General features: G+C 43.9%; 1 protein-coding gene across 1 annotated transcript in view; it reads left to right on the top strand.

The window, feature by feature from the left end:
* Positions 1 to 26,541, top strand: part of LOC121567888 (T-box transcription factor TBX4-like) — a 36,196-nt gene that overhangs the window by 2,725 nt on the left and 6,930 nt on the right. Inside the window, exons 2-5 of the mRNA XM_041878243.1 lie at positions 4,028 to 4,173; positions 4,506 to 4,600; positions 16,735 to 16,854; positions 20,319 to 20,466. Of these exons, the coding sequence (XP_041734177.1) occupies positions 4,030 to 4,173; positions 4,506 to 4,600; positions 16,735 to 16,854; positions 20,319 to 20,466 (507 nt within the window). The 5' untranslated portion in view covers positions 4,028 to 4,029. The remainder of the gene's footprint in view (positions 1 to 4,027; positions 4,174 to 4,505; positions 4,601 to 16,734; positions 16,855 to 20,318; positions 20,467 to 26,541) is intronic.

The raw sequence follows: 26,541 nt of genomic DNA, 5'->3' as shown, positions 1-26,541 counted from the left end.
GCACCCCCTTTTTCCTCCAAACATAACAATGGTCATTATGGCCAAACAGTTCTATTTTTGTTTCTCCAAAAAGTACGATCTTTGTCCCCATGTGCAGTTCCAAACCGTAGTCTTGCTGTTTTATGGCGGTTTTGGAGCAGTGGCTTCATCCTTGCTGAGTGGCCTTTCAGGTTATGTCGATATAGGACTCTTTTTACTGTGGATATAGATACTTTTGTACCTGTTTCCTCCATCATCTTCACAAGGTCCTTTGCTGTTGTTCTGAGATTGATTTGCACTTTTTGCACCAAAGTATGTTAATCTCTAGGAGACAGAACGTGTCTCCTTCCTGAGCGGTATGACCGCTGCGTGGTCCCATGGTGTTTATACTTGCGTACTATTGTTTGTACAGATGAACGTGGTACCTTCAGGCGTTTGGAAATTGCTCCCAAGGATGAACCAGACTTGTGGAGGCCTACCATTTTTTTTCTGAGGTCTTGGCTGATTTCTTTTGATTTTCCAATGATGTCAAGCAAAGCGGCACTGAGTTTGAAGGTAGGCCTTGAAATACATCCACAGGTACACCTCCAATTGACTCAAATGATGTCAATTAGCCTATCAGAAGCTTCTAAAGCCATGACATCATTTTCTGGAATTTTCCAAGCTGTTTAAAGGCACAGTCAACTTAGTGTATGTAAACTTCTGACCCACTGGAATTGTGATACAGTGAATTATAAGTGAAATAATCTGTCTGTAAACAATTGTTGGAAAAATAACTTGTGTCATGCACAAAGTAGATGTCCTAACCGACTTGCCAAAACTATAGTTTGTTAACAAGAAATTTGTGGAGTGGTTGAAAAACGAGTTTTAATGACTCCAATCTAAGTGTATATAAACTTCCGACTTCAACTGTACACAGACAGATACAGGCAAAGACACACACACACACACACACACACACACACACACACACACACACACACACACACACACACACACACACACACACACACACACACACACACACACACACACACACACACACACACACACACACACACACACACACACACACACACACACACACACACACACACACACACACACACACACACACACACACACACACACACACACACACACACACACACACACACACACACACACACACACACACACAGACAGACAAATACGACACAAAATGTACTGAGATACAGATACAGTACATTGCATGCTCTCCCCTCCATTTACTGTCATGGTATTGCTCCTTATAAAAAACTCAAGAGTTGCCTAAAAGCAACAGTTGCTAATTGAGTTTGGCCAGCTCCCAGCATATCAGACTTACAACTGAGAATAGCCTCCCTACTGCACCCAGGGTACACACACACACACACACACACACACACACACACACACACACACACACACACACACACACACACACACACACACACACACACACACACACACACACACACACACACACACACACACACACACACACACACACACACACACACACACACACACACACACACACACACTCACACACACACACACACTCACACACACACACAGGACAATCTGCCATGAATAGTTTAGTGGATTATATGTCTGGGAGTGACACAGATATAAACAGAGGGCGAGCTCACCGTGTTTAGTTAAACAGGGTAAGTGAAAGGGCCCTGTTCAGGAGGGTAAAAAAGTACCACGGCTGATTTGCATCGCGCCTTATCTTTATTCGCTTTAGCAAATGTCTGCGTTGGTTTACAGTTTGAGCCCCTTCTCTTTCATCCTGAGAGAGAGCACTCTCATTGTTTACATGTCTGAGATTAAGGGAGGGCCAGGGTGAGTGTAAAAACTCTCAGAAATATACACTGTAGACCTTTATATGTACTTCCCAAATGGCACCCTATTCCCCATATAGTGCAATACTTTGACAAGGGCCCATAGGACTGTTCAAAAGTAGTGCACTATATAGGGAATCGGTTGCCATTTGGGACGTAGACCTACAGTTTGAGTCTCTATGGTAAAATGGCTGGGGGAATGGTTGCTATGGGAGAGGAAAGGGCCTTGTGAAACTGAACTGTATGGAGGAGATGAGGCTATACCAGCTCTGTGTGTCTGTGTCTCTCATGAAAATATGTTTGTCTTTGAGCTGGGTTTAGAGCCGTGAGAGACCAAAACTTAGCTGGTGACCTGGACTAATGGAATGAACAGTGTTTAGGAGCCGTTAAATAAAACCATCCCACCGTAATGCTAGAAGAGTAAATATTTAATCCAACTCTTCTGACGAACAAATTAATCTTGACCCTGTGTGCTTAATATCGTGGTCTCCAAGCATGCAGATTGAGTAATTAGCTTATGTCTAGAGTTTCTTATGATTTACAAGTTAATATGAAAATATATATTAGGAATATTGTCATTTTATTTATCAAACTAAACGTCAGAGAATCAAATTGGCGATGGTACCAGAATAACAGAAATAGAACTATTCAATATGGCCGCTGGTCCACACATCACAGAGCGCAGACTTGAATGGGATTGTCCATTCTAGTAATTCTAATTCTATGGCCAGAATGTTGCTTGAATATTTACGATTACCTAGTAGTTGTGTATTTATGATGACCTAACAAGGACAACAGTGTAGTTGTACGTGGGAATTACTTCACTTTAATGGGTCCAGTAATTATAATTCTATGTGTGGAACAACCAAGTTTGCTCTCTACTATTCCATGTTTCATATGAGTGGAGAGCAGAGCTGAGGATATAGTATACACTAGATGATTCAGACGCAGTTCCTCCTTTAAACTCACATGGAACCTCACTGCAAACCTAGATCGACTCTATTTTGCATGAATGAGGGCCCATCATCATATTTGGGTCATTGTGACCAAATTCCCCCAATGGCACATGGCCCTTGCTGCAGTGATCCACCTTGAAATTACTTTGCCTACAGAATTCAACAGACATTTCTATTAACAATAGTTAGTAGCTTGGCGACAAAACAGTAACCTGGTTTCCAAGAACTGAAAAATTTATTCTAAGAAATATCCCACAATGAGAGAGCATGCCTGAATGAATTAATATGCAGTAAAGAGTTTTACATTTTTTATTCCCTCATTGCAACATTTTTGTTGTTGAGTACACACCTTCAAGTGTGTATTCTTGACATTTCTTTGTAAGGTTTGATATGAAATAATTGTATCTACCAGAAACGTTTAAAAATGTATCTTTCAATATAAATAGTAATTCATAAAAAATATATCATTTTCTTGTGTAAATAATAGAGACAAATTAAAGTAGACTTGTCTTTTACATAGACCAGGTTCTCTTTCTAAAACAGACAGGAATTCCATTGAAGAACGTCATTCAAGGTGGATGACGACAATTAATGATCTGATTTATTTATATTTGTGTATGGAGTCCCCTTTAGTTCATAAGTTCTGTTTTTTTCCTCCCATTGGTCATTCTACAAATGTTCATTAGAAAATATTGAATTAATTAGCAGCTTTCCAGTAAGATGTGTTTAATTTCCTTACAGTATTAATAGGGATTGTTATTGTAGAAATACAAAATGAATAGCAATTGCTGTATAAGTACATTATATAAATGTACTTAATGTCAATTAGTAGTTAAAAAAATTAATTATAACTAAATATTTAGTCATGATGAAATATTAGGCTACTTTTTTTGGGGGGCGGGGTTTATCTTTGTAGCTTGAAGGGATGTTACATTTTGTTCGTGCACAGTGTATTTTGTTTGAACATATTTAGTCCAGTCCATTTTATGGGAATGTGATATATTTAAGTATTTTAAGAGACAGTGTAGTATTGGTTTAGTGTCTGTCTGTGTATTGTAAGTCTGTTATAATCTGTAGAGATGCTCTGTTTTATTTTAGTATGATAGTAAGTCTGTGTCACAGATATCCTATTACATTACTATATAAGTTCTATATAAGTTCTATATGTAATTCTATGGTCCATGTATTGTAAGTCTGTGTTTTGTAAGTCTGTGTATTGAACTGAAGCTGTTGTTTGTCTCATAGAGATGCTCCAGAAGAAGGCCTCAGCTGTGACGGATGACAGTGTGACTGGGGTCCAGCCTGGAGGGCCCCCAGACCTCAGCCCTGACTCTTCACGCCTGGGCCTGTCTACAACTCCCAGCCTCCCCCAGGGCAATGAGCCAGACCAGGTAATCGTGGGTATTGTAGGCTCTCAACACAGAGCCAGAACCACAACTGCAAAGGTATTATATGTTCAGAAGTTTCCTATTCTTGGAAATGGCCAAATGGGTACGTGTCCTTGCTCTCAATTTCAATAATTGTTGACTTGACTTGTTAACAAAATTATTGGCCGTATTAAATCGTGGGTGTTTTTATTTCTAGTCGACACCCTATCAATTGGGAATGATTTATTGAGAATTAACTGGTTTAATTTGAAAATGCAGATGGCATAATCTGAGTTGTCTATAAGCCCACAACAGGTTGCCAACCCTCATGGCTGTTTCTACCTTTCTCTATTTAGAATATTGAGAACATCAAGGTTCTTCTTCATGAGAGGGAGCTGTGGAAAAAGTTCCATGAGGCGGGAACGGAGATGATCATAACGAAAGCAGGCAGGTGAGTACCTACAGTTCATATATCACAGCAAATACATGGGATATACCATATTAGTAGACTAGCACTACACATTCTATACTATACTAAACTATGCTAAACTGTACTAGACTCATCTAAGACTCTCCAAAAATATGGGTTACTTCTGCTAATTGCGTAGCTGCTTTCAATAGTGTTAAAATATAGTCATTATTTGTAAGTCGCTCTGGATAAGAGCGTCTGCTAAATGACGTAAATGTAAATGTAAATTATGGTACCTCCATTTTGAGCAGCTATGACCATCTGTTGGCGCTAAGGCAACCAATTACACCATGCTACAGTTATGGCGCCCTGGGTCTCAGGTAAAGTAAATGAAGAGACATCATTTCTGCCCCAGTGAATATCTAATTGAAAACACAAACCCACAGCCTTGCTCTGTGTGTTAGATTTAATGCCGCCCCGTGGATTAGACAGTCTGGCCCTTAACCTGGACTTTAACCAGAAGATGAGTAGACGCTTTCTACCCAACCTCCGCCCACCCCTCATTCCTCACAGGGGCTTTTTTTCCAGTCCAAAATGTAAAAGGTCACCACAATTTTTCTTTAATGCCGCATCACTGTGAAAGATGGGCTTTCCCTTGTCCAGCTGATAAAGTGCGCTGAGAATCCCTTAAAACCTTTGAAGGGCCCGGCCTCAGAGTGACGCTTAGCTACGCAGCTCCACCAGCTGCACTCAGCTGGAAAACCTGACTGACTGACTAGGCTTATACAGTCAGTCAGCCTGAGAAGCCAGAGAAAATCAGGGCGGCGTCCCAAATGGCACCCTGTTCCCTTTATAGTACACTACTTTTGACTCGAGCCCATGGTGAGCATGAATAGGATGCCATTTGGGACGCACGCCAGGTTTATGTTGCTCGGTAATGGAGCAGGAGCAGCAACAGTACGTAATTCAACAATTCTAAGAATGAACTCTGTCTGAACTGATGTGAAGTATAAAATGTTATTGAACATAAACATTTATTGTAAATTAAACCAGTTGTAGGCCACAACACTGTGGGCGAGAGTTGGTTATGTCGAGAATGTTGTAGATAGGATAAAGAAAAACTAGGGGCCAAAATCGTAATCTGACTTTTTTGCAGGTATATCTCTATGTACAAATGATGAGTAAACATACAGTAGCAAGGCTGCTTCACTGCTACACCAGCTCTAGCTAGACATTTTGCTCTCTAACAGAAATATTGTTGTTCAAGGTGCAGCTGAGACTGCCAAAACAATTCAATGCCAATTTATTCCAACAGATACTTTTTCATGGAGGAATCTGGAAGGAACATCAAGCAGTAGTGCTAGGTGCTGCTAAATGCTAAAGGATCTGACGAGCTAGCAGGTTTTAATCCCTCAGTACATGAAGGATGAATGAATGAACAAATGAATAAATTAATGAATGATGGTTCTCAGAAACATTTTCTCTTGGAAGGGAGGTCAACACCCTATAGAGGGCATCCGGTCATCTCTCCTTGGAAGGGGCAGAGTGGCAGGGCTAGGAAGAAGTTATGGCTGTGTCTTTAGATTAGACCATGGCTTGAGAAACATACTGCCAGTTCAGCCCTTCATCCTCTTACAGTGCAGCTTGGACTTCAGCCTCTTACAGTGCAGTTCAGACCTTCAGCCTCTTACAGTGCAGCTTGATTTTCAGCCTCTTACAGTGCAGCTTGATCTTCAGCCTCTTACAGTGCAGCTTGGCCTTCAGCCTCTTACTGTGCAGCTTGGCCCTTCAACCTCTTACAGTGCAGCTTGGCCTTCAACCTCTTAAAGTGCAGCTTAGTCCTTAAGCTTCTTGAAGTGCAGCTTGGCCCTTCAGCCTCATACAGTGCAGTCAGTGAACTCCTGACTGAGGAACGTAGATGTAGTTTGTTATTGTGAGTGCCACAGTCTCAGTCTTAATCCTTGCTCTTTAACGTACCCAGGCAGTGCTCCAACTCTCCCCTCTCTCTCTTTCTGTACACACGGTGCTCCTTCTCTCCTCTCTTTCTCTCTGTACACAGCCCGTCAGTGGGAGCGGTGGCGGAGGGGTGATAAGAGGAGCCCGGCGCCCGCTTTCAGCAGCGTCTAGCGGGGCCTGGAGCGCTCCATCATCACCCCGCCACTCCTTTTGATCTCCCTCAGTGCTGGAGGTTCCCAGATACTGGATGGGAGTTCCAAATGGCACCCTATCCCCTGTATAGTGCACTACTTTTGACCAGAGCCCTATGGGCCTTGGTCAAAAGTAGTACATTATAAATTAAATAGGGTGCCATTTGGGACGCAGCCTGGATAGATCCCTGGACTGGAGGGCCTAGGAGGCTCATAGTGCTGGGCTGCTAGGAAAGAAACAGCTGGCACACGCCACACAAACACACACCCACACACTGACACTGATATCATACACATTCTTCATCTCCATTTCTCATTCTCTCCAGTCCTCTACAACACAAACACTCTCTCAGGCACGCAGTGCACGTGCACAGAAAACGCATGCCTTGGGAAAATGGGGCAATCAGCTGGTCCTGACTGCTCCTGAGTTTTGACAGGCACTCGCTCTAACAAATGCATCCCTTTCCATTGTTCATGCATTGTCATATTCCGTTTTGGATGACACAAAGACGTGCTTTCGAGTAAAGTCCTGCACTTCAAGGGGATGGACAGTAAAACTTGGATATTTTATCATGGCTGTTTGGCAGCTTTGCCATGGAAACCACAGCATCTGTCATCAGGCAGGGCTGAGGTGGCTGAGCCATCGAGGTCCCCGATTAGTCATTAGCCATGCTATGTGATCCACTGTGTACCCCTTCGCGGAGTCTTTTGGAAATTGACTCAGATAGGGAGATGGTAATTCTGGGGCCCGATCGAACAATGTTTCCACAGTAACTGAGGTGTTACTGTACACCACTATTTCGACTCATGAGTCATGTCTGTGTGGTAAAATGGAATCATTCTTATGGATGTGCTGAAAAGCCAATTGCAATAATGGCAGGCTGGGTTACATAGAAATAGCCTTATATCCTTCTTGAGACCTCCTGATCTGTTGACACAGGCCTCCATATGGGCCTGGTTGGATGGTGTGAGTGGGGCTGGGATGAGCTGCAGGTCTGTTTTGGATGTTCCCCTCAGATTAAAACGTCTTTCTGTGAGCATGACACCAGGACTGATCTCCTCACTGATTGGATTTGGAGCCTGAGAGAGACGGAGAGAGATTACCTGCCTTCAATCCCCTCTACCGTACGGGACGGGTTGAGTATTTCAAGTAATGTGATCCATGAACAAGGCTTTAGCTAGGGCTCCTGTCAGGCCAGAAAGATCTGCGATGGGTCCTTTGAAGCCTTGTGCGTTAGGAGCAGATAGAGGCTGAGTCCCAAATGGCACCCTATCCCCTACATAGTGCACTATCTTTGATGCACCCAGAGCCTTATGCTTGGCCTGCTTAGGGGGCCCGCTATCTGCCCGCTCTTACACTCATCCATTCAGAGAGCATGTCACCGTCAGCCTTTCAGAAGTGTGTCTCACACTCCCACTATTTTAACCTGTTGTCAGGAGAAGGGGAAGCAGCAGATCAACTGTACTGGAGTACAGACCCTTTGACTGACCCTACTGTCAGGGGGTGATGCGGTACGATGACAAGTCAGATGTACAAAGTGCTGTCCAATCCAAACCGCCATTAAAAAGCACTTAGGGGTTTATAAGGGGTGCTGCAGATCCCTTTGCAACTTTTTGCTTTGCAGATGGGATGAAAAAGAGAGCTGTTTCTCAGGGAAGAGGTCATGGAAGGTAGCGCTATTCATGTGTTTTATGGCCTTGTCTGCTATATTAGCATATTCTGTCTATCATTCCTGAGTCTCTCTCTCTCTCTCTCTCTCTGAGACGGATGAGAACAGAGAGCTACACTCACAGCGTTCCCACACTTGTCTTTTTATGGCGCTGCTGCCGATGCCCTCTCAAAAACCATCAGGTGAGTTGTAGGAACAGCCCACTGGGCACACCTCGTCATTTCAACATGGAAATGTGGGTAATATTTGGTTGAAATGTTAATCAATTAAATGTCAACCTTTATTCACCCACTCAAAAAGACAGCCATAAGTTTGTTGAATTCCCGATGTGTTATCACTATGCTTTCAACCATCTAAAAGAACAGAAAGTTCAAATAGGAATACAATGTCAGATATTTTGTAATTATACAACAACTTAATGTATTATCACTATATTTCATCTAATAGCACAACCAAATGACCTGGATTGCAGTTGAGATTACATAAAAAGTGCATCAATGCTGTTGGAGATTCTGCGCAGATTATTATAGAAATTGTGAAGAGCTCCACAGACCTGCAACCTTTGCATGCTATCTTGAACATGCACTCTTTCTATGATAACATAAGAAGACATTTATAGTTACTGTAGGCTAACCTCAAAATGTGGCCATGGATGTGTTACGCATTTTAAGGTTGAATAAATGCTGTTACATTAGTTTGTAAGATAGCCTTAACTTTAGGCTGTATTACTGTATTGAATTGTGTTTGGTGGACAACGCCACCAAATATCAACATTTTAAGGATATCTAATGCTTGGATAGCCACTGGCTTAATCCTATTCTTTAACTTTTAATTTAGGTTTAGTTGGAGACGTGAATCCAACATTTAATTTGTTAACTTACTGACAAGTTAATAGGCTATTTACTGTATTACAAAAGTGAAAGGGCCGATTCCGATTTAGGAACGCCTTTCCTACGCACCTCTCAGTAGTGAGTATTCAGACTTACCTTGTGTAGGTGTGTAACAGGATTTGCATGCATGGTTCCCTTGCACATGCTGAATAAATATAATTAAACCGCTGAAAACCCTCCACTTGGTGGCCAACAGATTTTCTCGTGGAGTTTTCATTCAATAAGGTTTTCAGGACATTTATCTTAAGCCATCCCTTTAAATACGGTGTACCTTTTAGTTTGAATTTTGTCCACAGACTCAATAGAATATATCGAGAGAATGGGTTCAGAATATTAGAGATCATGAAAGAAAGTAATCTAAATATATGCATATTCTTCTACGTTTCGGCACCAATTGGTAGATTTAAAAAATACTCTGATCTTATAAATTATTTAGGGTTAGGAAAGTATTTAGGAATCATAAAAACAGGTTAGGAAAGCCTTTATGCACAAAAGAAAGAAGACGGTGGTTTGATTAATTTTGAAAATTGCCACATTCAGTTCTTCAACCAATGGTAATGTTGGAACATTTGTGTACATAAAATTATAATAGGGAGAATAGTGTATAATAGTAGGCTATACCCTCGTCTATTGCCTGCACTAACCATGGAATTGTGTGATGACACAGCCAAGGATCGGGTTCAAACTGTTATGGCTTGGTCTGCGCTCTGCTCCATAACGATTTGATTAGCCTACATGTCTTTAAAAAATATATATATTATCAACTGTTGCTAATAATCCTCATCAACAACCACATGGCCGTGACGGCGTTTACAGAGGAAGCAAATGAAGGTAAACAAAACAATGTAATTAAATGGAATGATAATGTAGGCTATACCAACTGAAGGGAGCTAACAGTAAATTGGCAGTTGAATATGTGTTGATATTAGGCCTACTGATGGTCGATACTGATAGTGGGTAATATTTAACCTGATAGAAATAGGAAACAGAGAAAGTCGGGTAGCCTATAATTAAGACATGCCTATCCCTGAAAGTTAAAAGGCTGTACAATTTAAATTCTGCATTTCATAAACTTTACTGTGGGAAAGTTGATATGTTGATATGCTTATGTTTGCTGCCATTTGTCTCCAGCGATTATAAGGTAAAATATATCTAAAACAAGTGTCATTTATATTTACAATTCCCTTATCCAAACGGATTACTCATTTACCTAGCTCTTATCAATAGCTCTTATCAAGTTGTAAATTAGAGTGCATGGAGAATGGTGTTATTTCTAACGGGAAAAAATTAAGTTGATACTTTTTCCACTTGGAACCGGTATGTTCGCTAGACGTTATTTATGGTTTCCTTGCACGTAAAGGTGGTGGAATTATGAGGAAATTAATTCAAGGTCAGAATAAGGCGGATCTGTAGACACACCTCTGCCACACCTTCATTTATTCGATCTCCACCCCAAAAGAATAGCGGGTGAATAGCATGCTATTCTCATGCTTAAGTTCAAGGTCAGTATACGCGTAGACAGAAAAGTGCATAAAAAGGGAATGATGTTCCATTTGTGCTCGCTTAACTCGGGTTGGAATTGGCCCCATATTGAATTGTGTTTGGTTGTCAATGCAACCAAATATCAACATTTGAAGGAGATGTATATTTTGTGCCACTGACTTAGTCTGGCTTTAATTCCAGTTTGTCTACAAATTAATAATTGATATGTTGTATTCACGTCTCCATCTCAACCAAGAATCAAATTTAAAGTATAGGACTGAATCAAATCAAACTTTATGTAAAGTGCATTTAACGTTTCACTTGATTTTGTCCTATTCTTTAAGTTAGATTTTTGGTTGAGATGGACACGTGAATCCAACATAGCAATGATTAATGTGTAGAGAAACTGGAATTAAAGCCAGACTAAGTCAGTGGCACAGATGGACCTATCCAAGCAGAAGATGCATCTCCTTTAAATGTTGATATTTGGTTCCATTGACAACCAAAGACAATTCAATATCCAGTTTGTCTACAAATGAATAATTGATATGTTGGATTCACTTCTAATCATGTTAATCATTAATATGTTGGATTCAGGTCTCCATCTCAACCAAAAATACAATTTAAAGTATAGGACTAAATCTTGTCTAATCAAACTTTAAATGCACTTTAAATAAAATACGATTTGATTTAGTCCAATTCTTTAACTTTTGGTTGAGATGGAGACGTGAATCCAACATATTAATGATTAACTTGAAGATTACATTTGAAATCAACCAAAGATTGAAACCCTAGGCCTATATGTGTTGTCTATTTAAGCAATAAGGCCCAAGAGGGTGTGGTATATGGCCAATATATCATGGCTAAGGGCTGTTCTTGGGCACAACGCAATGTGTTGCCTGGACACAGCCCTTAGCTGTGGTATATTGGCCAAATACCACAAACCCCTGAAGTGCCTTATTGCTATAATAAACTGGTTACCAACGTAATTAGAACAGTAAAAATAAATGTTTTGTCATACCCATAGTATACGGTCTGAAATACCACACCTTTCAGCCAATCAGCATTCAGGACTCGAACCACCCAGTTTATAATTTTAGTTGAACCCTGGGTTGAATTGAAACAAAAGCTGTTGATGACTTTGCAAATGCTATATAGGCCTAAATAGTATACAGAGGCTTGCGAAAGTATTCACCTCCCTTGGCATTTTTCCTATTTTGTTGCCTTACAACCTGGAATTAAAAGTTATTTTTTGGGGGTTTGTATCATTTGATTTACACAACATGCCTAACACTTTGAAGATGCAAAATATTTTTTATTGTGAAACAAACAAGAAATAAGACAAAAAAACAGAAAACTTGAGCGTGCATAACTATTCACCCCCCCCCCCCCAAAGTCAATACTTTGTAGAGCCACCTTTTGCAGCAATTACAGCTGCAAGTCTCTTGGGGTATGTCTCTATAAGCTTGGCACATCTAGCCGCTGGGATTTTTGCCCATTCTTCAAGGCAAAACTGCTCCAGCTCCTTCAAGTTGGATGGGTTCCACTGGTGTACAGCAATCTTTAAGTCATACCACATATTCTCAATTGGATTGAGGTCTGGGCTTTGACTAGGCCATTCCAAGACATTTAAATGTTTCCCCTTAAACCACTTGAGTGTTGCTTTAGCAGTATGCTTAGGGTCATTGACCTGCTGGAAGGTGAACCTCCGTCCCATTCTCAAATCTCTGGAAGACTGAAACAGGTTTCCCTCAGGAATTTCCCTGTATTTAGCGCCATCCATCATTCCTTCAATTCTGACCAGTTTTCCAGTCCCTGCCAATGAAAAACATCCCCACAGCATGATGCTGCCACCAACATGCTTCACTGTGGGGATGGTGTTCTCGGGTGATGAGAGGTGTTGGGTTTGCGCCAGACATAGCGTTTTCCTTGATGGCCAAAAATCTCAATTTTAGTCTCATCTGACCAGAGTACCTTCTTCCATATGTTTGGTGAGTCTCCCACGTGCCTTTTGGCGAACACCAACCGTGTTTGCTTATTTTTTTCTTTAAGCAATGGCTTTTTTCTGGCCACTCTTCCGTAAAGCCCAGCTCTGTGGAGTGTACGGCTTAAAGTGGTCCTATGGACAGAACCGCCAATCTCTGCTGTGGAGCTTTGCAGCTCCTTCAGGGTTATCTTTGGTCTCTTTGCTGCCTCTCTGATTAATGCCCACCTTGCCTGGTCTGTGAGTTTTAGTGGGCGGCCCTCTCATGGCAGGTTTGTTGTGGTGCCAGTTTCTTTCAATTTTTTAATCATGGATTTAATCGTGCTCCATGGTATGTTCAAAGTTTCTGAGATTTTTTTATAACCCAACCCTGATCTGTACTTTTCCACAACTTTGTCCCTGACCTGTTTGGAGAGATCCTTGGTCTTCATGGTGCCGCTTGTGTCACGCCCTGGCTCTGGGGACTCTTGTATGTTGAGCCAGGGTGTTAGTTTCTTTGTGTAGTGTCTATGTTTCGTTTCCTATGTTCTGTTCTAGGTTATGTGTCTCTATGTTGGCCGGGGTGGTTCTCAATCAGAGGCAACGAGAATCAGCTGTTGCTTGTTGTCTCTGATTGGGAACCATACTTAGGCAGCCTTTGGTGCACTTGTGATTCGTGGGATCTTGTTCCGTGTAGGTTTGTGTATGACCGAGGACTTCACGTTTCGTTTTGTTGTTTTGTTATTTGTTACATTGTGAAAAGTACTCATTAAAAGAGATGTACGCATATCACGCTGCGCCTTGGTCCACTCATTACGACTAACGTGACAGAAGATCCCACCATCAAAGGACCAAGCAGCGTGTCCAGGAGCAGACAGCCTGGACTTGGGAGGAGATCTTGGACGGGCAGGGGTCCTGGACTTGGGAGGAAATCCAGGCCGGAATGGATCGCCGTCCGTGGGAGGAGACGGTGGAGGCGCGCCATAGAGAGGAGCAGCGGCGCCAACCGGGTCGACGTCGGACACGCAAGAGGCAACCCCAAGATTTTTTTTTGGGGGGGGGGCACACGGCATGGACGACGGGGCTGCTGGAGGCAGCTACAGGGCGAGTTTGGGGATTAGGAGGCCACCGGGTTTGGGGGGCTGGAAGGGAGGTTGGCGGAGCCTAGAGGTAGAGCAGAGCCAACTCCCCGTACTCAGGCTAGGCAGCGTGAGACTGGGCAGGTTCCGAGGTATGCGGAACTGCGTACTGTGCCGCGAGTGGTCCGGCACAGTCCGGTACGTCCTGTGCGAGCACCACGCACGTGTCGTGCTAAGGTGGGCATGCAGCCAGGACGGAGTGTGCCGGCTCAACGCTCATGGCCTCCAGTACCCCTCCTCGGTCCCGGATATCCTGCGCCAGTGTCACGTGCTGTAGTGCCAGTACGAGTACACAGCCCTGTACGTCCTGTGCTGATGCCTCACACAGAGTGTGTAAAAATAGGCATTCAGCCAGGACGGGTTGTGTCAGCTCTTCGCTCCAGACCTCCAGTCTGTCTCCACAGCCCGGTCCGGCCTGTTCCTGCTCCCCGCACCAAGCCTGTGGTGCGCGTCGCCAGCCCGGTCCTGCCTGTTCCTGCCCCTCGCACTAAGCCTGTGGTGCGCGTCGCCAGCCCGGCCCGGCCTGTTCCTGCTCCCCGCACCAAGCCTGTGGTGCGCGTCGCCAGCCCGGTCCGGCCTGTTCCTGCCCCTCGCACCAAGCCTGTGGTGCGCGTCGCCAGCCCGGCCCGGCCTGTTCCTGCCCCTCGCACCAAGCCTGTGGTGCGCGTCGCCAGCCCGGCCCGGCCTGTTCCTGCCCCTCGCACCAAGCCTGTGGTGCGCGTAGCCAGCCCGGTCCGGCCTGTTCCTGCTCCCCGCACCAAGCCTGTGGTGCGCGTCGCCAGCCCGGCCCGGCCTGTTCCTGCTCCCCGCACCAAGCCAGTGGTGCGCGTCGTCAGCCCGGTCCGGCCCATTCCTGCTCCCCGCACCGAGCCAGTGGTGCGCATCGTCAGCCCGGTCCGGCCCGTTCCTGCTCCCCGCACCAAGTCAGTGGTGCGCGTCGTCAGCCCGGTCCGGCCCATTCCTGCTCCCCGCACCAAGCCTGTGGTGCACGTCGTCAGTCCGGCACAGCCCGTGCCTGTTTCACCGGTGCCTGGTCAGGTACCGGTCAGCTGCTCCACACCGGAGCCTAAGCAATCCGCTCCACCGATGTCCAGTCCAGCTCCAGCCAGCGGGGCCAGACCAGACCAGGGGCGCTACGGGGGGGTTGTTAGAGGGTGGTGGTCACGCCCAGAGCCGGATCCGCCTCCGAGGTGGAATGCCCACCCGGCCCCTCCCCTGTTGGGTTTATGTTGGCGCGGTCGCAGTCCGCGCCTTTGGGGGGGGGGTACTGTCACGCCCTGGCTCTGGGGACTCTTGTATGTTGAGCCAGGGTGTTAGTTTCTTTGTGTAGTGTCTATGTTTCGTTTCCTATGTTCTGTTCTAGGTTATGTGTCTCTATGTTGGCCGGGGTGGTTCTCAATCAGAGGCAACGAGAATCAGCTGTTGCTTGTTGTCTCTGATTGGGAACCATACTTAGGCAGCCTTTGGTGCACTTGTGATTCGTGGGATCTTGTTCCGTGTAGGTTTGTGTATGACCGAGGACTTCACGTTTCGTTTTGTTGTTTTGTTATTTGTTACATTGTGAAAAGTACTCATTAAAAGAGATGTACGCATATCACGCTGCGCCTTGGTCCACTCATTACGACGATCGTGACAGCTTGCTTGGTGGTGCCCTTTGCTTAGTGGTGTTGCAGACTCTGGGGCCTTTCAGAACAGGTATATATACACTGAGATCATGTGACAGATCACGTGACACTTAAATTGCACACAGGTGGACTTTATTTAACTAATTATGTGACTTCTGAAGGTAATTGGTTGCACCAGATCTTATTTAGGGGCTTCATAGCAAAGGGGGTGAATACATATGCACACACCACTTTTCCGTTATAAATTTTTTAGAATGTTTTGAAACAAGTTATTTTTTTCATTTCACTTCACCAATTTGGACTATTTTGTGCATGTCCATTACATGAAATCCAAATAAAAATCCATTTAAATTACAGGTTGTAATGCAACAAAATAGGAAAAATGCCAACGGGATGAATACTTTTGCAAGGCACTGTATGTTGAAAATTGGTTACAATGATGACAATCCTGTGGTTGAAATTCCACCCTCAAAACAACATTTTACGTTGATGACTTTTTTCAAATCCAATGTATTTTCCATGTAGATTCCACGTCACAATACGTTGACAAATTACGTTGAAACAACGTTGATTCAACCAGTTTGTGGTTACATACTGTACCTCCCTCAACGCTGTGATCTCCTTTGACCTCTCTAACTAATTACTCGTCCCAATCAGTCTCTAAGCCTGGCTTGAGCCGCTTTCTGAGTGCTAATCGTCCACTCATCTGCCGTGGTGAGAACACTTTCCGTTCTGATGCTACACTCAGGGCTGGCTAAAACCCTCCTGCAAAGCCGGAGAAGAGCCTCTTATGCATATTTACCCTGTGCGCTCAGCCCCACGGAGAGACACCTTGGGGCTAAAGCCAATTTTCATTAGCTCATCTGAAGAGGGAAATCTTTTCCAGTGTAAGCTAGCTAGGTGAGGGAAGGTACTTAGGTGCTCAAAAAGCTTGGGTGACATCATTGTCCAAAGCGCCTTATCACCTTGATTCCCATTCAACATCCCTCAAAGCTCCAAGGTGTGAGGGCAGCACAAAGACATAAGGCATTAAATAAACCTCTGTATTTACGGGTCTTACGATACTAAAGGTGCTTAGAAGCTAATGGCAAGTCTTTCCAAATTGGATCAGGAAGAGGTGACTTAGTCACCAATAACAAAACACCTGCTGACCCAATTCGTGTTTGAGTGAGTTGGGGAGCGAGCATTAGGTCTAGTGGGTATTATGGTAGGTGAAATCATCATCATTAGGGAATGTCCCTTCTCTTGTGTCCTTCACAGGAGGATGTTCCCCAGCTACAAGGTGAAAGTGACGGGCATGAACCCCAAAACCAAGTACATCCTCCTCACAGACATCGTCCCCGCCGACAACCATCGCTACAAGTTCTGTGACAACAAGTGGTGAGTTTAGTCAGAGACACCTTTAAAAAAAAATATGATCCTTTAATTAACCTGGAAGACCCTTGAGATAAGGGATCTCCTTTATGAGGGAAACCTGGTCATCAAGACAGCAGCTATACAGTCAATACAAAAATGTACATATTAAAAACAGACAATACAGCAATACATATAACACACCAGTATAGAAAATATACAAAGACAATTATAGAATCCTGCCAAAAACCTTGTCAGAGTGGTTCTTCCAGTTTGCAGTATTGCTCAAGTTATTTTCTAAGGTCAGGGCTTAGATGAGTAACCTCCTTAATGGTTGTTATGAGAAATCCACCCACTCGTCTCTGTCTCAGATGCTGCTTGGCTTTAGACCTCAGGAGGCAGGGACGTTTTGAAATGGAAAGGGGGGGGTCAAGAAATGGGGAGGTTAGGGAGGGTGGGGAGGGAGCGGTGAGCTTAAGGAAGATGAAAGTAGCTATTATCTTCTCAACCCCATAGCTTCACCTCCACCGCTCTGCAGAGGCCTTCCTCTCACCATGGGAAAATAATCACCAACGCCGTAGAGTAGACAATAACGGTGGGTGCAAATGAGAGAGACATTTAACACTCTCAGACAGTTTTATATGCTTGAGGTGATGCTGCCTCCCACATACAGTATACACACAGACAAGCAGTACACACACACACGCGCACACATATCCCTGGTGGCCCTTTCCTCGGCAGGCTCTGGAACAAACACTTTACATGCTGTGACATCATTATGCAAACCAAATAAATGTCATGTTGGATAATGTAAAATTGTTACATGTGGAACCATACAGCACCAAAAAGGATAGTAACCATAGCGGATCCCTTTTTGGTGCTATATAGAACCCTTTTTTTAAGGTTCTATAAATAACCATGCTAATACGGTTCTAAATGGAAGCTTTATGTTGCTAAAATAACTCTTTCCTATAAAGAACTATAAAAAAGGTTCTATATAGCACCAAAAAGGGTTCTGCTATGGTTACAACCCTTAATGGTTCTTTATAGAACCTTTATGGAGAAAGGTTTTTATATAACCATTCTCAATCTCAAAAGTTCTACAAATAACCTTTTGAAGAACCATACAGGGTTATTTGTTTCTGGTTAGCCATATTATATTGTTAAAATTCCATAGGTTTTATTATTGTGTTCATTGACAAGTTGAATCAGGTGTGCTAGCTCTGGAACGTCTGGGGGTCCTTAATGAGAGAATTGAGAACCACTGACTTAAGCAACAGTTCTCAATTGATACAAGGCCAGACATGAGTTTTTCACAAAACACCGTCACTGGCCATAGTCATTTTTCAATAAAAAAATTAGATAAACTGGAATGACACTCTCTGTTGTACAAAAAGAGCGGTGTGCAAACCACGCCCCAAAATATTCGAATGAGCCACCGCCCCTACATTTTATTTATCACTAAAAGAGGAAAGAACCCTTTTTTGATTCTAAAAACTGCAAAGAACCATTTAAGGGCTCAAAGGGTTATTTGGGTCAGTATGGTTCCACATAGAACCATCACCCTTCACAAAGGGTAAGGAACCCTTATTTTTGTGTGTGTATTGGCTAACAATATTTTCTTTGTGTTCAAGACCAACATTTTAATCTCCCACTCATCTGTTCATTCGTTCATCTGTATCCATTCATTGATGGAATGGAGAGATGGAGCATGAGTCCAGGCACTTGCTGCCTCCAGTCATGGAAGGCCTAAATTTAGTCTGTTGTGGTTGAATAATGAGGAAAACCGACTGGTTTCTGTCAATTTAATCATTGCTCTCGTGAAAAGGAGCGCCTGGCTGCAGAGTAAAATTTCCACTTCTCAGAACGAGGACGCAAATACAGTATGATGATCATTGAAATCTTAAGTGACAAGTCTGTCCACAGGCAGCTTTGTTGTTATTATATATTTTTTACGTCATTTAGCAGATGCTCTTATCCAGAGCGACTTACAGTTAGTGACTGCATACATTAATTTTTTTATACTGGCCCCCCGTGGGAATCGAACCCACAACCCTGGCGTTGCAAATGCCATGCTCTACCAACTGAGCTACACGGGACTACTATTGAGGTCATGTTATAATAGTATGCCATGCCATGCATACTCCTTTGTTCTTTTAGAGCACAGCAAGAAGAGTACCCCATGTCTCAGTCGCTGTGCTAGCTAAACTGTAGCTGCAGATTGTCATTAGCACACAGTTCATTACCGCAGGGCACTGGCAAGCCGCCTGCTGGGCTGTACCCGCTGTCCTTCCAGTGACCCTATACCTTGGGTGATGCCGGTTTTGACTAGATGGGATACAGCTTATGTCAGAATTGACCTGAAATAAATGACTTTTCGTAACAGGTTAGGAGAACTTACGCAGCAGCTTAGGAGAATTAACGTAGCAGGTTAGGAGAATTAGGTTAAGGTTAGGAAAAGGGTTAGGGTTAGCTAAAATGCAAAAAAATGCAACTTTTGACGTCAATTTGACAAACTGTATCCCTCTAGCCATGACCGGTGATGCCACCATAGCCTGCATCTGCCACTGCCCACCGGAGCGGCATCAACCGTTGCCACTGCTGGCCGTGCAAATGACAAAACAACTGTATCCAGTGTAGGGTGTACTGAAACCAGAACCCGACGTTACTCCAAGAAAAGTCTGCGTCCCAAATAAGCGCCCTAATCCCAGGGCCCATAGTCAAAAGCAGTGCACTATGTAGGGAATAGGGTACCATTTAAGACTCAGACAAAGCCTCCATAAAATGCACCACGTGCTTTGCTTTCTCCAGCAGAAACCCAGCCATTTTTTTTACAACCATTTGTTCCAGATCTTTGTGGGATAGCCTGGGAGGGCCTGGAATCCCAGCGTTTGCCAGCGTGGGTTGCTGGAGTATCTCAGCGACACCTTGGAGGAGCGTAATTAGCAGTGATGTTACGGTTGAAGCAACCTTTGAAAATGAAAAGTAGAGCCGCACACTCTAGGAGCTCAGATGCAATAATTTAATAACCCAATAACCAACGTTTCGACAGACAAGCTGTCTTCATCAGGGTTGAAGCAACCACCACCACCACCTCCAGTCTGGGAGAATGGTTCCCATAGCCCATAGTGTGAGGGCTGAAACGGCTGCCATTTTTTATCATTACTGACTGTAGCTACATGTGTTTGGTATAAAAAGGGATCCTTCATTCTCAGTGGCCCATCAGTGAGCCTGAATGGAGTTGTGTGGCTGCTGGAAGATTTGGCTATGCCGTGACAATAGGGTTTGGTAGACCACAGCACTGCTGGGTTGTATATGGTTGCTGGATTACCACAATGGCTGAGCCATCTTGGCAGAGTAATGGCCGTTGGTTGTTGCTAGCCATGGGGTCTTTATGATGATGATGATGCACCTTAATTTCTCTTAATCTCCCTCTCTCTCCTTCCCACTCTCGTTCTTCTCTTTCTTCTTCTCCTTCTCTTTCTACTCAGGATGGTGGCAGGCAAGGCGGAGCCAGCCATGCCAGGGAGGCTCTATGTCCATCCAGACTCCCCGGCTACAGGAGCCCACTGGATGAGGCAGCTGGTGTCCTTCCAGAAGCTAAAGCTCACCAACAACCACCTGGACCCATTTGGCCATGTGAGTGACCCTCAGTCTACCTACCTACAGCATCAGCACACAGGCTAACATTCACTCAAATCAGTGGCGGTCGGTGCTGTTTAAGATGAGGGAGGATTATATATTTTTTATGAGCACGGCTTTATTTCTATTATAGCATATTGGATGACTGTCATTCATATTCCATTCACCCAGTTCAATGTAACATCGATAGGTTTAGGCTACTACATGATACTCTAATTTTCCCTGTACCCATCATGAGGTTGCTACAACCTAGCCTATGAATGAAAGTTTACAACGTAGGTGCACAGGTTGAGAGAATTTTGAGTAATCAAGGTGACAGACAGTGACACGTTCAATACCGCCTTGCACACTCTTGCCTACATCTAGCTGATGTAGGGTGTAATCATTAGTCCAACAGTTGCAAATTAGAGTTTCTGTTGGACAAATTCAGGTATGTTTATCCCCATTTCGTTCCGTTTGCTTCCATTTAAGAAACGTTTTTTAAACAGAATCGGCGGAATGAATACACACAAACAATTCACTTTCATAGCAGCCACATAAAAACAGCATGATCACTTTGCTCGTTGTATATATAATTAGATCTCACAACTATCTATGCGCTCTCCTCCTCTCACTTTTTCCCTTCGCTTGTGGACTTCAGTGCACAACACATCAGCTGTCTGTGACATGGCGAAAAAACCTTTCCAAGCCAAACCTTCATATCATGACCGCTAACCGCTACACACAGCCTACATCGTAGTCATGTCATAGTCAACTAGAACTACAAGAACTTAAGCGTTAGTAAACCCAGTGTACAGTCAGAAAGCAGTTACACCGGCAGGCCCCGGTGGCAATAAATTAATAAAACCAAAAGCTTACCTTGATTTGGAAGAGTTCCAGTGTTGGATAGCCATAGCCAGCTAGCTAACATAGCATCCCTCTCTGTTTGAGCTGGGTGTTTGTGTAGGCTAAACTAGCTAGCTACATTTGCTAGCTAAGTGAAAGTGAAATAAAATAAAAATACAACCAAATATCGCTAGCTCTCTCTCTCTCTCTCTCTCTCTCTCTCGCTTCTCCTTAATTTTGGAAGAAATTAATTTGTTCAAAACTGTTAAACTATCGTCTTTCTCTCTATGAGGCAACTACTCACCACATTTGATGCACTACACTGCAGTGCTAGCTAGCTGTAGCTTATGCTTTCAGTAATAGATTCATTCTCAGATCCTTTGATTGGGTGGACAACATGTCAGTTCATGCTGCAAGAGCTCTGATAGGCTGGAGGACGTCCTCCAGAAGTTGTCATAATTACTGTGGAAGTCTGTGGAATGAGGTGAGAACCATGAGCCTCCTACGTTTTGTATTGAAGTCAATGTACCCAGAGGAGGACAGAAGCTAGCTGTCCTCTGTCTACACCATGGTGCTACCCTACAGAGTGCTGCTGAGGCTACTGTAGACCTTCAATGCAAAACAGTATGTTTTAATCAATTATTTGGTGGCGTGAATATATTTAGTATAGTTTTATCTAAAATGGCTAACTTTTTTAATGTTTCACTATTTTTATGAAATTCGCTAAGGAGGATAGTCCTCCCCTTCCTCCTCTGAGGAGCCTCGACTGATCAAATATACAAAAAGTACACTACCGTTCAAAAGTTTGGGGTCACTTAGAAATGTCCTTGTTTTCCATGAAAACATACATGAAATTAGTTTGAATAGGAAATATAGCAAAATGCATAGGAAATGTAGTCATTGACAAGGTTAGAAATAATGATTTTTTAATATAAATAATAATTGTGTCCTTCAAACTTTACTTTCGTCAAAGAATCCTCCATTTGCAGCAATTACAGCCTTGCAGACCTTTGGCATTCTAGTTGTCAATTTGTTGAGGTAATCTGAAGAGATTTCACCCCATGCTTCCTGAAGCACCTCCCACAAGTTGGATTGGCTTGATGGGCACATCTTCCGTACCATACGGTCAAGCTGCTCCCACAACAGCTCAATAGGGTTGAGATCCGGTGACTGTGCTGGCCACTCCATTATAGACGGAATACCAGCTGACTGCTTCTTGCCTAAATAGTTCTTGCATAGTTTGGAGCTGTGCTTTGGGTCATTGTCCTGTTGTAGGAGGAAATTGGCTCCAATCAAGCACCGTCCACAGGGTATGACATGGCATTGCAAAATGGAGTGATAGCCTTCCTTCTTCAAGATCCCTTTTACCCTGTACAAATCTCCCACTTTACCACCACCAAAGCACCCCCAGACCATGACATTGCCTCCACCATGCTTGACAGATGGCATCAAGCACTCCTCCAGCATCTTTTCATTTGGTCTGCGTCTCACAAATGTTCTTCTTTGTGATCCGAACACCTCAAACTTTGATTTGTCTGTCCATAACACTTTTTTTCCAAACTTCCTCTGTCCAGTGTCTGTGTTCTTTTGCCCATCTTAATCTTTTCTTTTTATTGGCCAGTCTGTGTCGTAGAAATATTTGACTAAAAAATAGTCAACTCAAAAATATCTCTCAAGAGACTGGAGCTTGTGAATCCAGAAATTAGGCTTTATTATTGCGTAACAAAGCCGAGCCACTCCATGGAACGGCTGTCTCTCTTTGGCTTAGAGATCTCTTATATACACACACAAATGCACAGTCATGTATACATAGCTTACAAAGCTACTCCCCTTAAGATTACTGATTAACATCTTTAACTGCCACGCCACTATTATCTTTGAAAGTCCAATAACACATGTTGTTTACTCCAAAAGGCCATGGGCGCTTTTGCCTCTTTCCCTTATCTCATTATATTGGTGGCATGGCTCAGACACTTTTAAAAATTAAATACATACATTCATCAAAGCATGTTTACACATTGTATTGACTATATTCCTTATTTAGACATGCATCTGGACTTATAAAATGTCAATCATGTTTACTATATTTTATCTTTGACATTTCCCAACATTTTCCTTAATGATACATAAAATATTACCATATCTGAGATATGGCTTTTTCTTTGCAACTCTTTGCATCCCGGAGTCGCCTCTTCACTGTTGACGTTGAGACTGGTGTTTTGCGGGTACTATTTAATGAAGCTGCCAGTTGAGAACCTGTAAGGTTTCTTTTTCTCAAACTAGACACTCTAATGTATTTGTCCTCTTGCTCAGTTGTGCACCGGGGCCTCCCACTCCTCTTTCTATTCTGGTTAGAGCCAGTTTGCGCTGTTCTGTGAAGGGAGTAGTACACAGCGTTGTACGAGATCTTCCGTTTCTTAGCAATTTCTCGCATGGAATATCCTTCATTTCTCAGAACAAGAATAGACTGACGAGTTTCAGAAGAAAGTTATTTGTTTCTGGCCATTTTGATCCTGTAATCGAACCCACAATTGCTGATGCTCCAGATACTCAACTAGTCTCAAGAAGGCCAGTTGTATTGCTTCTTTAATCAGCACAACAGTTTTCAGCTGTGCTAACATAATTGCAAAAGGGTTTTCTAATGATCAATTAGCCTTTTAAAATGATAAACTTGGATTAGCAAACACAACGTGCCATTGGAACACTGGACTGATGGTTGCTGATAATGGGCCTCTGTACGCCTATGTATTTATTCCATTAAAAATCAGCAGTTTCCAGCTATAATTGCCATTTACAGCATTAACACTGTATTTCTGATCAATTTGATGTTATTTTAATGGACAAAACATTTGCATTTCTTTCGAAAACAAGGACATTTCTAAGTGACCCCAAACTTTTGAACAGTAGTGTAACAGTAATACCAAGAACAGACCACAACAAAACTATGGGTATATGCTGGACAATTGCCCAAGAACAACAGGTACTTTGGCCAGGTGACCCCACACTTGGCCCTTAAAGCCACTTAGATCACCAACACTTGGGGGAGTTATTTGTCACAGAGCCAAGTGCTCTGCCTGTCACATCAGTTGCATCAGCAGGGCCAAGTGATCAACAGCTTGACTGCTCAAAATAATGTCAACAACGTCTATAATCTTTAAGCTCAATTAACTGTAAATGGGTAGAGAGAGAGTGAGAGAGAGGGGAATGGTTAGCTACTGAGGCCTCACAATGTAGGTCAATCCACATCCCAGGAAGGCACAGGGTCATTTCACACAATATAGCTTCTCACTTCTCCTGGCCATGTAAAACAAGAGAGGTGACAGGATACAGCTAATTTAGTAAAACCTACACAGGGGATGAGACTTCAATAGACTGGTGTTAAAACCACAGCAGAATAGAGGTGTTTTTTAACAAGAGACAGAGTCATAAAGCTGTCTTGATTGAAAGAGAGGGAGAGAGGAGAGAGGGGGAAGGAGTCGAGGAAAAATGGCCAGAGAGGAAAAGGAAGAGAGGGTGAAAGAGGGAGTGAAGTGGAGGGAGTGACAGAGAGAGAATAGAGGGAAAGAGAGAGAAAGCATATGAGAGAAAGTGAGCGTCTTGCCACGAGAGAAAGTGAGGGTCTTGCCACAGAGGGAAGTGAGAAGTGTGACGGCGGCGGCAGTGCTGCCCAGAGGAACTCTGGGAAGGCTTGTCCAAAGTCATCCCGTCAGAAGGAGAGCTCATTAGGTTCATAACCTCTGGGATCAGCGGCGGGGCCCGCTGTCAGGTTGAGTCCACCGTCTGGATAGTGATAAGGGCGAGTAATGAGGACAGAGAGAGAGAGAGAGGGGCCCGGTCTTACTAAGCCCTGCTGATGGCCATAGAACAGCCCACGCCAGCAGGGGAGCCAAAGAGCCTCTCCTCCCTGGCCTGCATAGCACTGGATCCACCACCTACCTGACCCACTAAACCAGGGGTGTCAAACATACGGCCCATGGGGGGGTCAAATCCAGCTCGCTAATAATCACTGAAATGAAAGCTAGACAGTCAGGGAGCATTGAAAATATTTTCAATGCAGCCCTCCGGACCTCATTGAAGACCGAATGCGGCCCCCGGTGCAAAATGAGTTTGACACCCCTGCTCTAAACTGACCCACAGTCTAAATAAAACAGCCTGTGAAGTGAGCTAATGACAGTCAATGACAGACTCTGTTGTTTATGCATTTGAGAGTGTGTCTTTTCAAGTGTGTTTGTTTATGTATGTGAGAGTCTGCATGACTGTGTGTGCAAGTATGTGGGTCAGCATGGCTGCTAGTCCAGTCCAGAGCAGGATGTCCATCAGCTTGATTCAACCCAGAGGTATCTCAGATCTATGACAGCCCTTCCCTTTCCTGACCATCCCCCACAAACGCTGCCCTTCCCTTCGCAAAAAACTATCGCAGATCTGGGATCTGGGCTCCCACTGACCCATGCTACTGTCGACCAAGAGATGGTCCAAGGAATCACTCCTGAAATACTGTCACTTCCCAGCTGTCACCGAGTGAGGCAGTGTGTCTTGGTTTATAAACCAGTTTGGGGCTGGCATTTTCACCCAAAAGATGAAAGAGAGAATGCATGATTTGGTTCTGGATTGATCCAAGGAAGGCTTGTCTTTCTCAATGCAACCAGACAGCACAGAGAGAGTCAGACTCCTTCCTGCACTGCCTCCAGACAGACACTGGCCAGACTAGCAGACTAGACAAAGGTCATCACCAGAGAGTCTCCAGTCAACCAACCAGTAGCTTATCTCTATCCGTTCTCTGCCTTAGGTCACCACAGAGTCTCTAGCCAGCCAATGAACCAATTGCTTATCTCTGTCTGAACCTTGCCTCAGCAAAAGGGGGCAGGGGCATGTGAGCATTGGGCTGTTCAGGGTGCAACTATGACCCTGTGTCCTGATAGCACAGAAGGCTGCTGAGGGGAGGATGGCTCATAATAATGGCTGGAATGGAGTGAATGGAATGGTATCAAACACATGGAAACCATGCGTTTGATGTGTTTGATACCATTCAATCTATTCCATTCCAGCCATACTATGAGCCCGTCCTCCCCAATTAAGGTGCCACCGGCCTGCCTGTGCTTGATAGTCTTAACCCCTCTATGTGGTAGCCTCCTGGAGGGGTTGGCCTCTTAAGACAAGGCCCTGGTACTACTGGGCTGTGAGTCTAGAAGGTAGGAGAGGAGGGGAGGTGGGAGTGGGGGAGAGCTTGATGCTCATCTGCCATGACAG

This window comes from Coregonus clupeaformis, chromosome 6 (genome assembly GCF_020615455.1).
Source record: "Coregonus clupeaformis isolate EN_2021a chromosome 6, ASM2061545v1, whole genome shotgun sequence".
Classification (NCBI taxonomy): domain Eukaryota; kingdom Metazoa; phylum Chordata; class Actinopteri; order Salmoniformes; family Salmonidae; genus Coregonus; species Coregonus clupeaformis.
The sequence above is the reverse complement of the archived record's forward strand: the minus strand, read 5'-3'. Positions and strand labels throughout refer to the sequence as shown.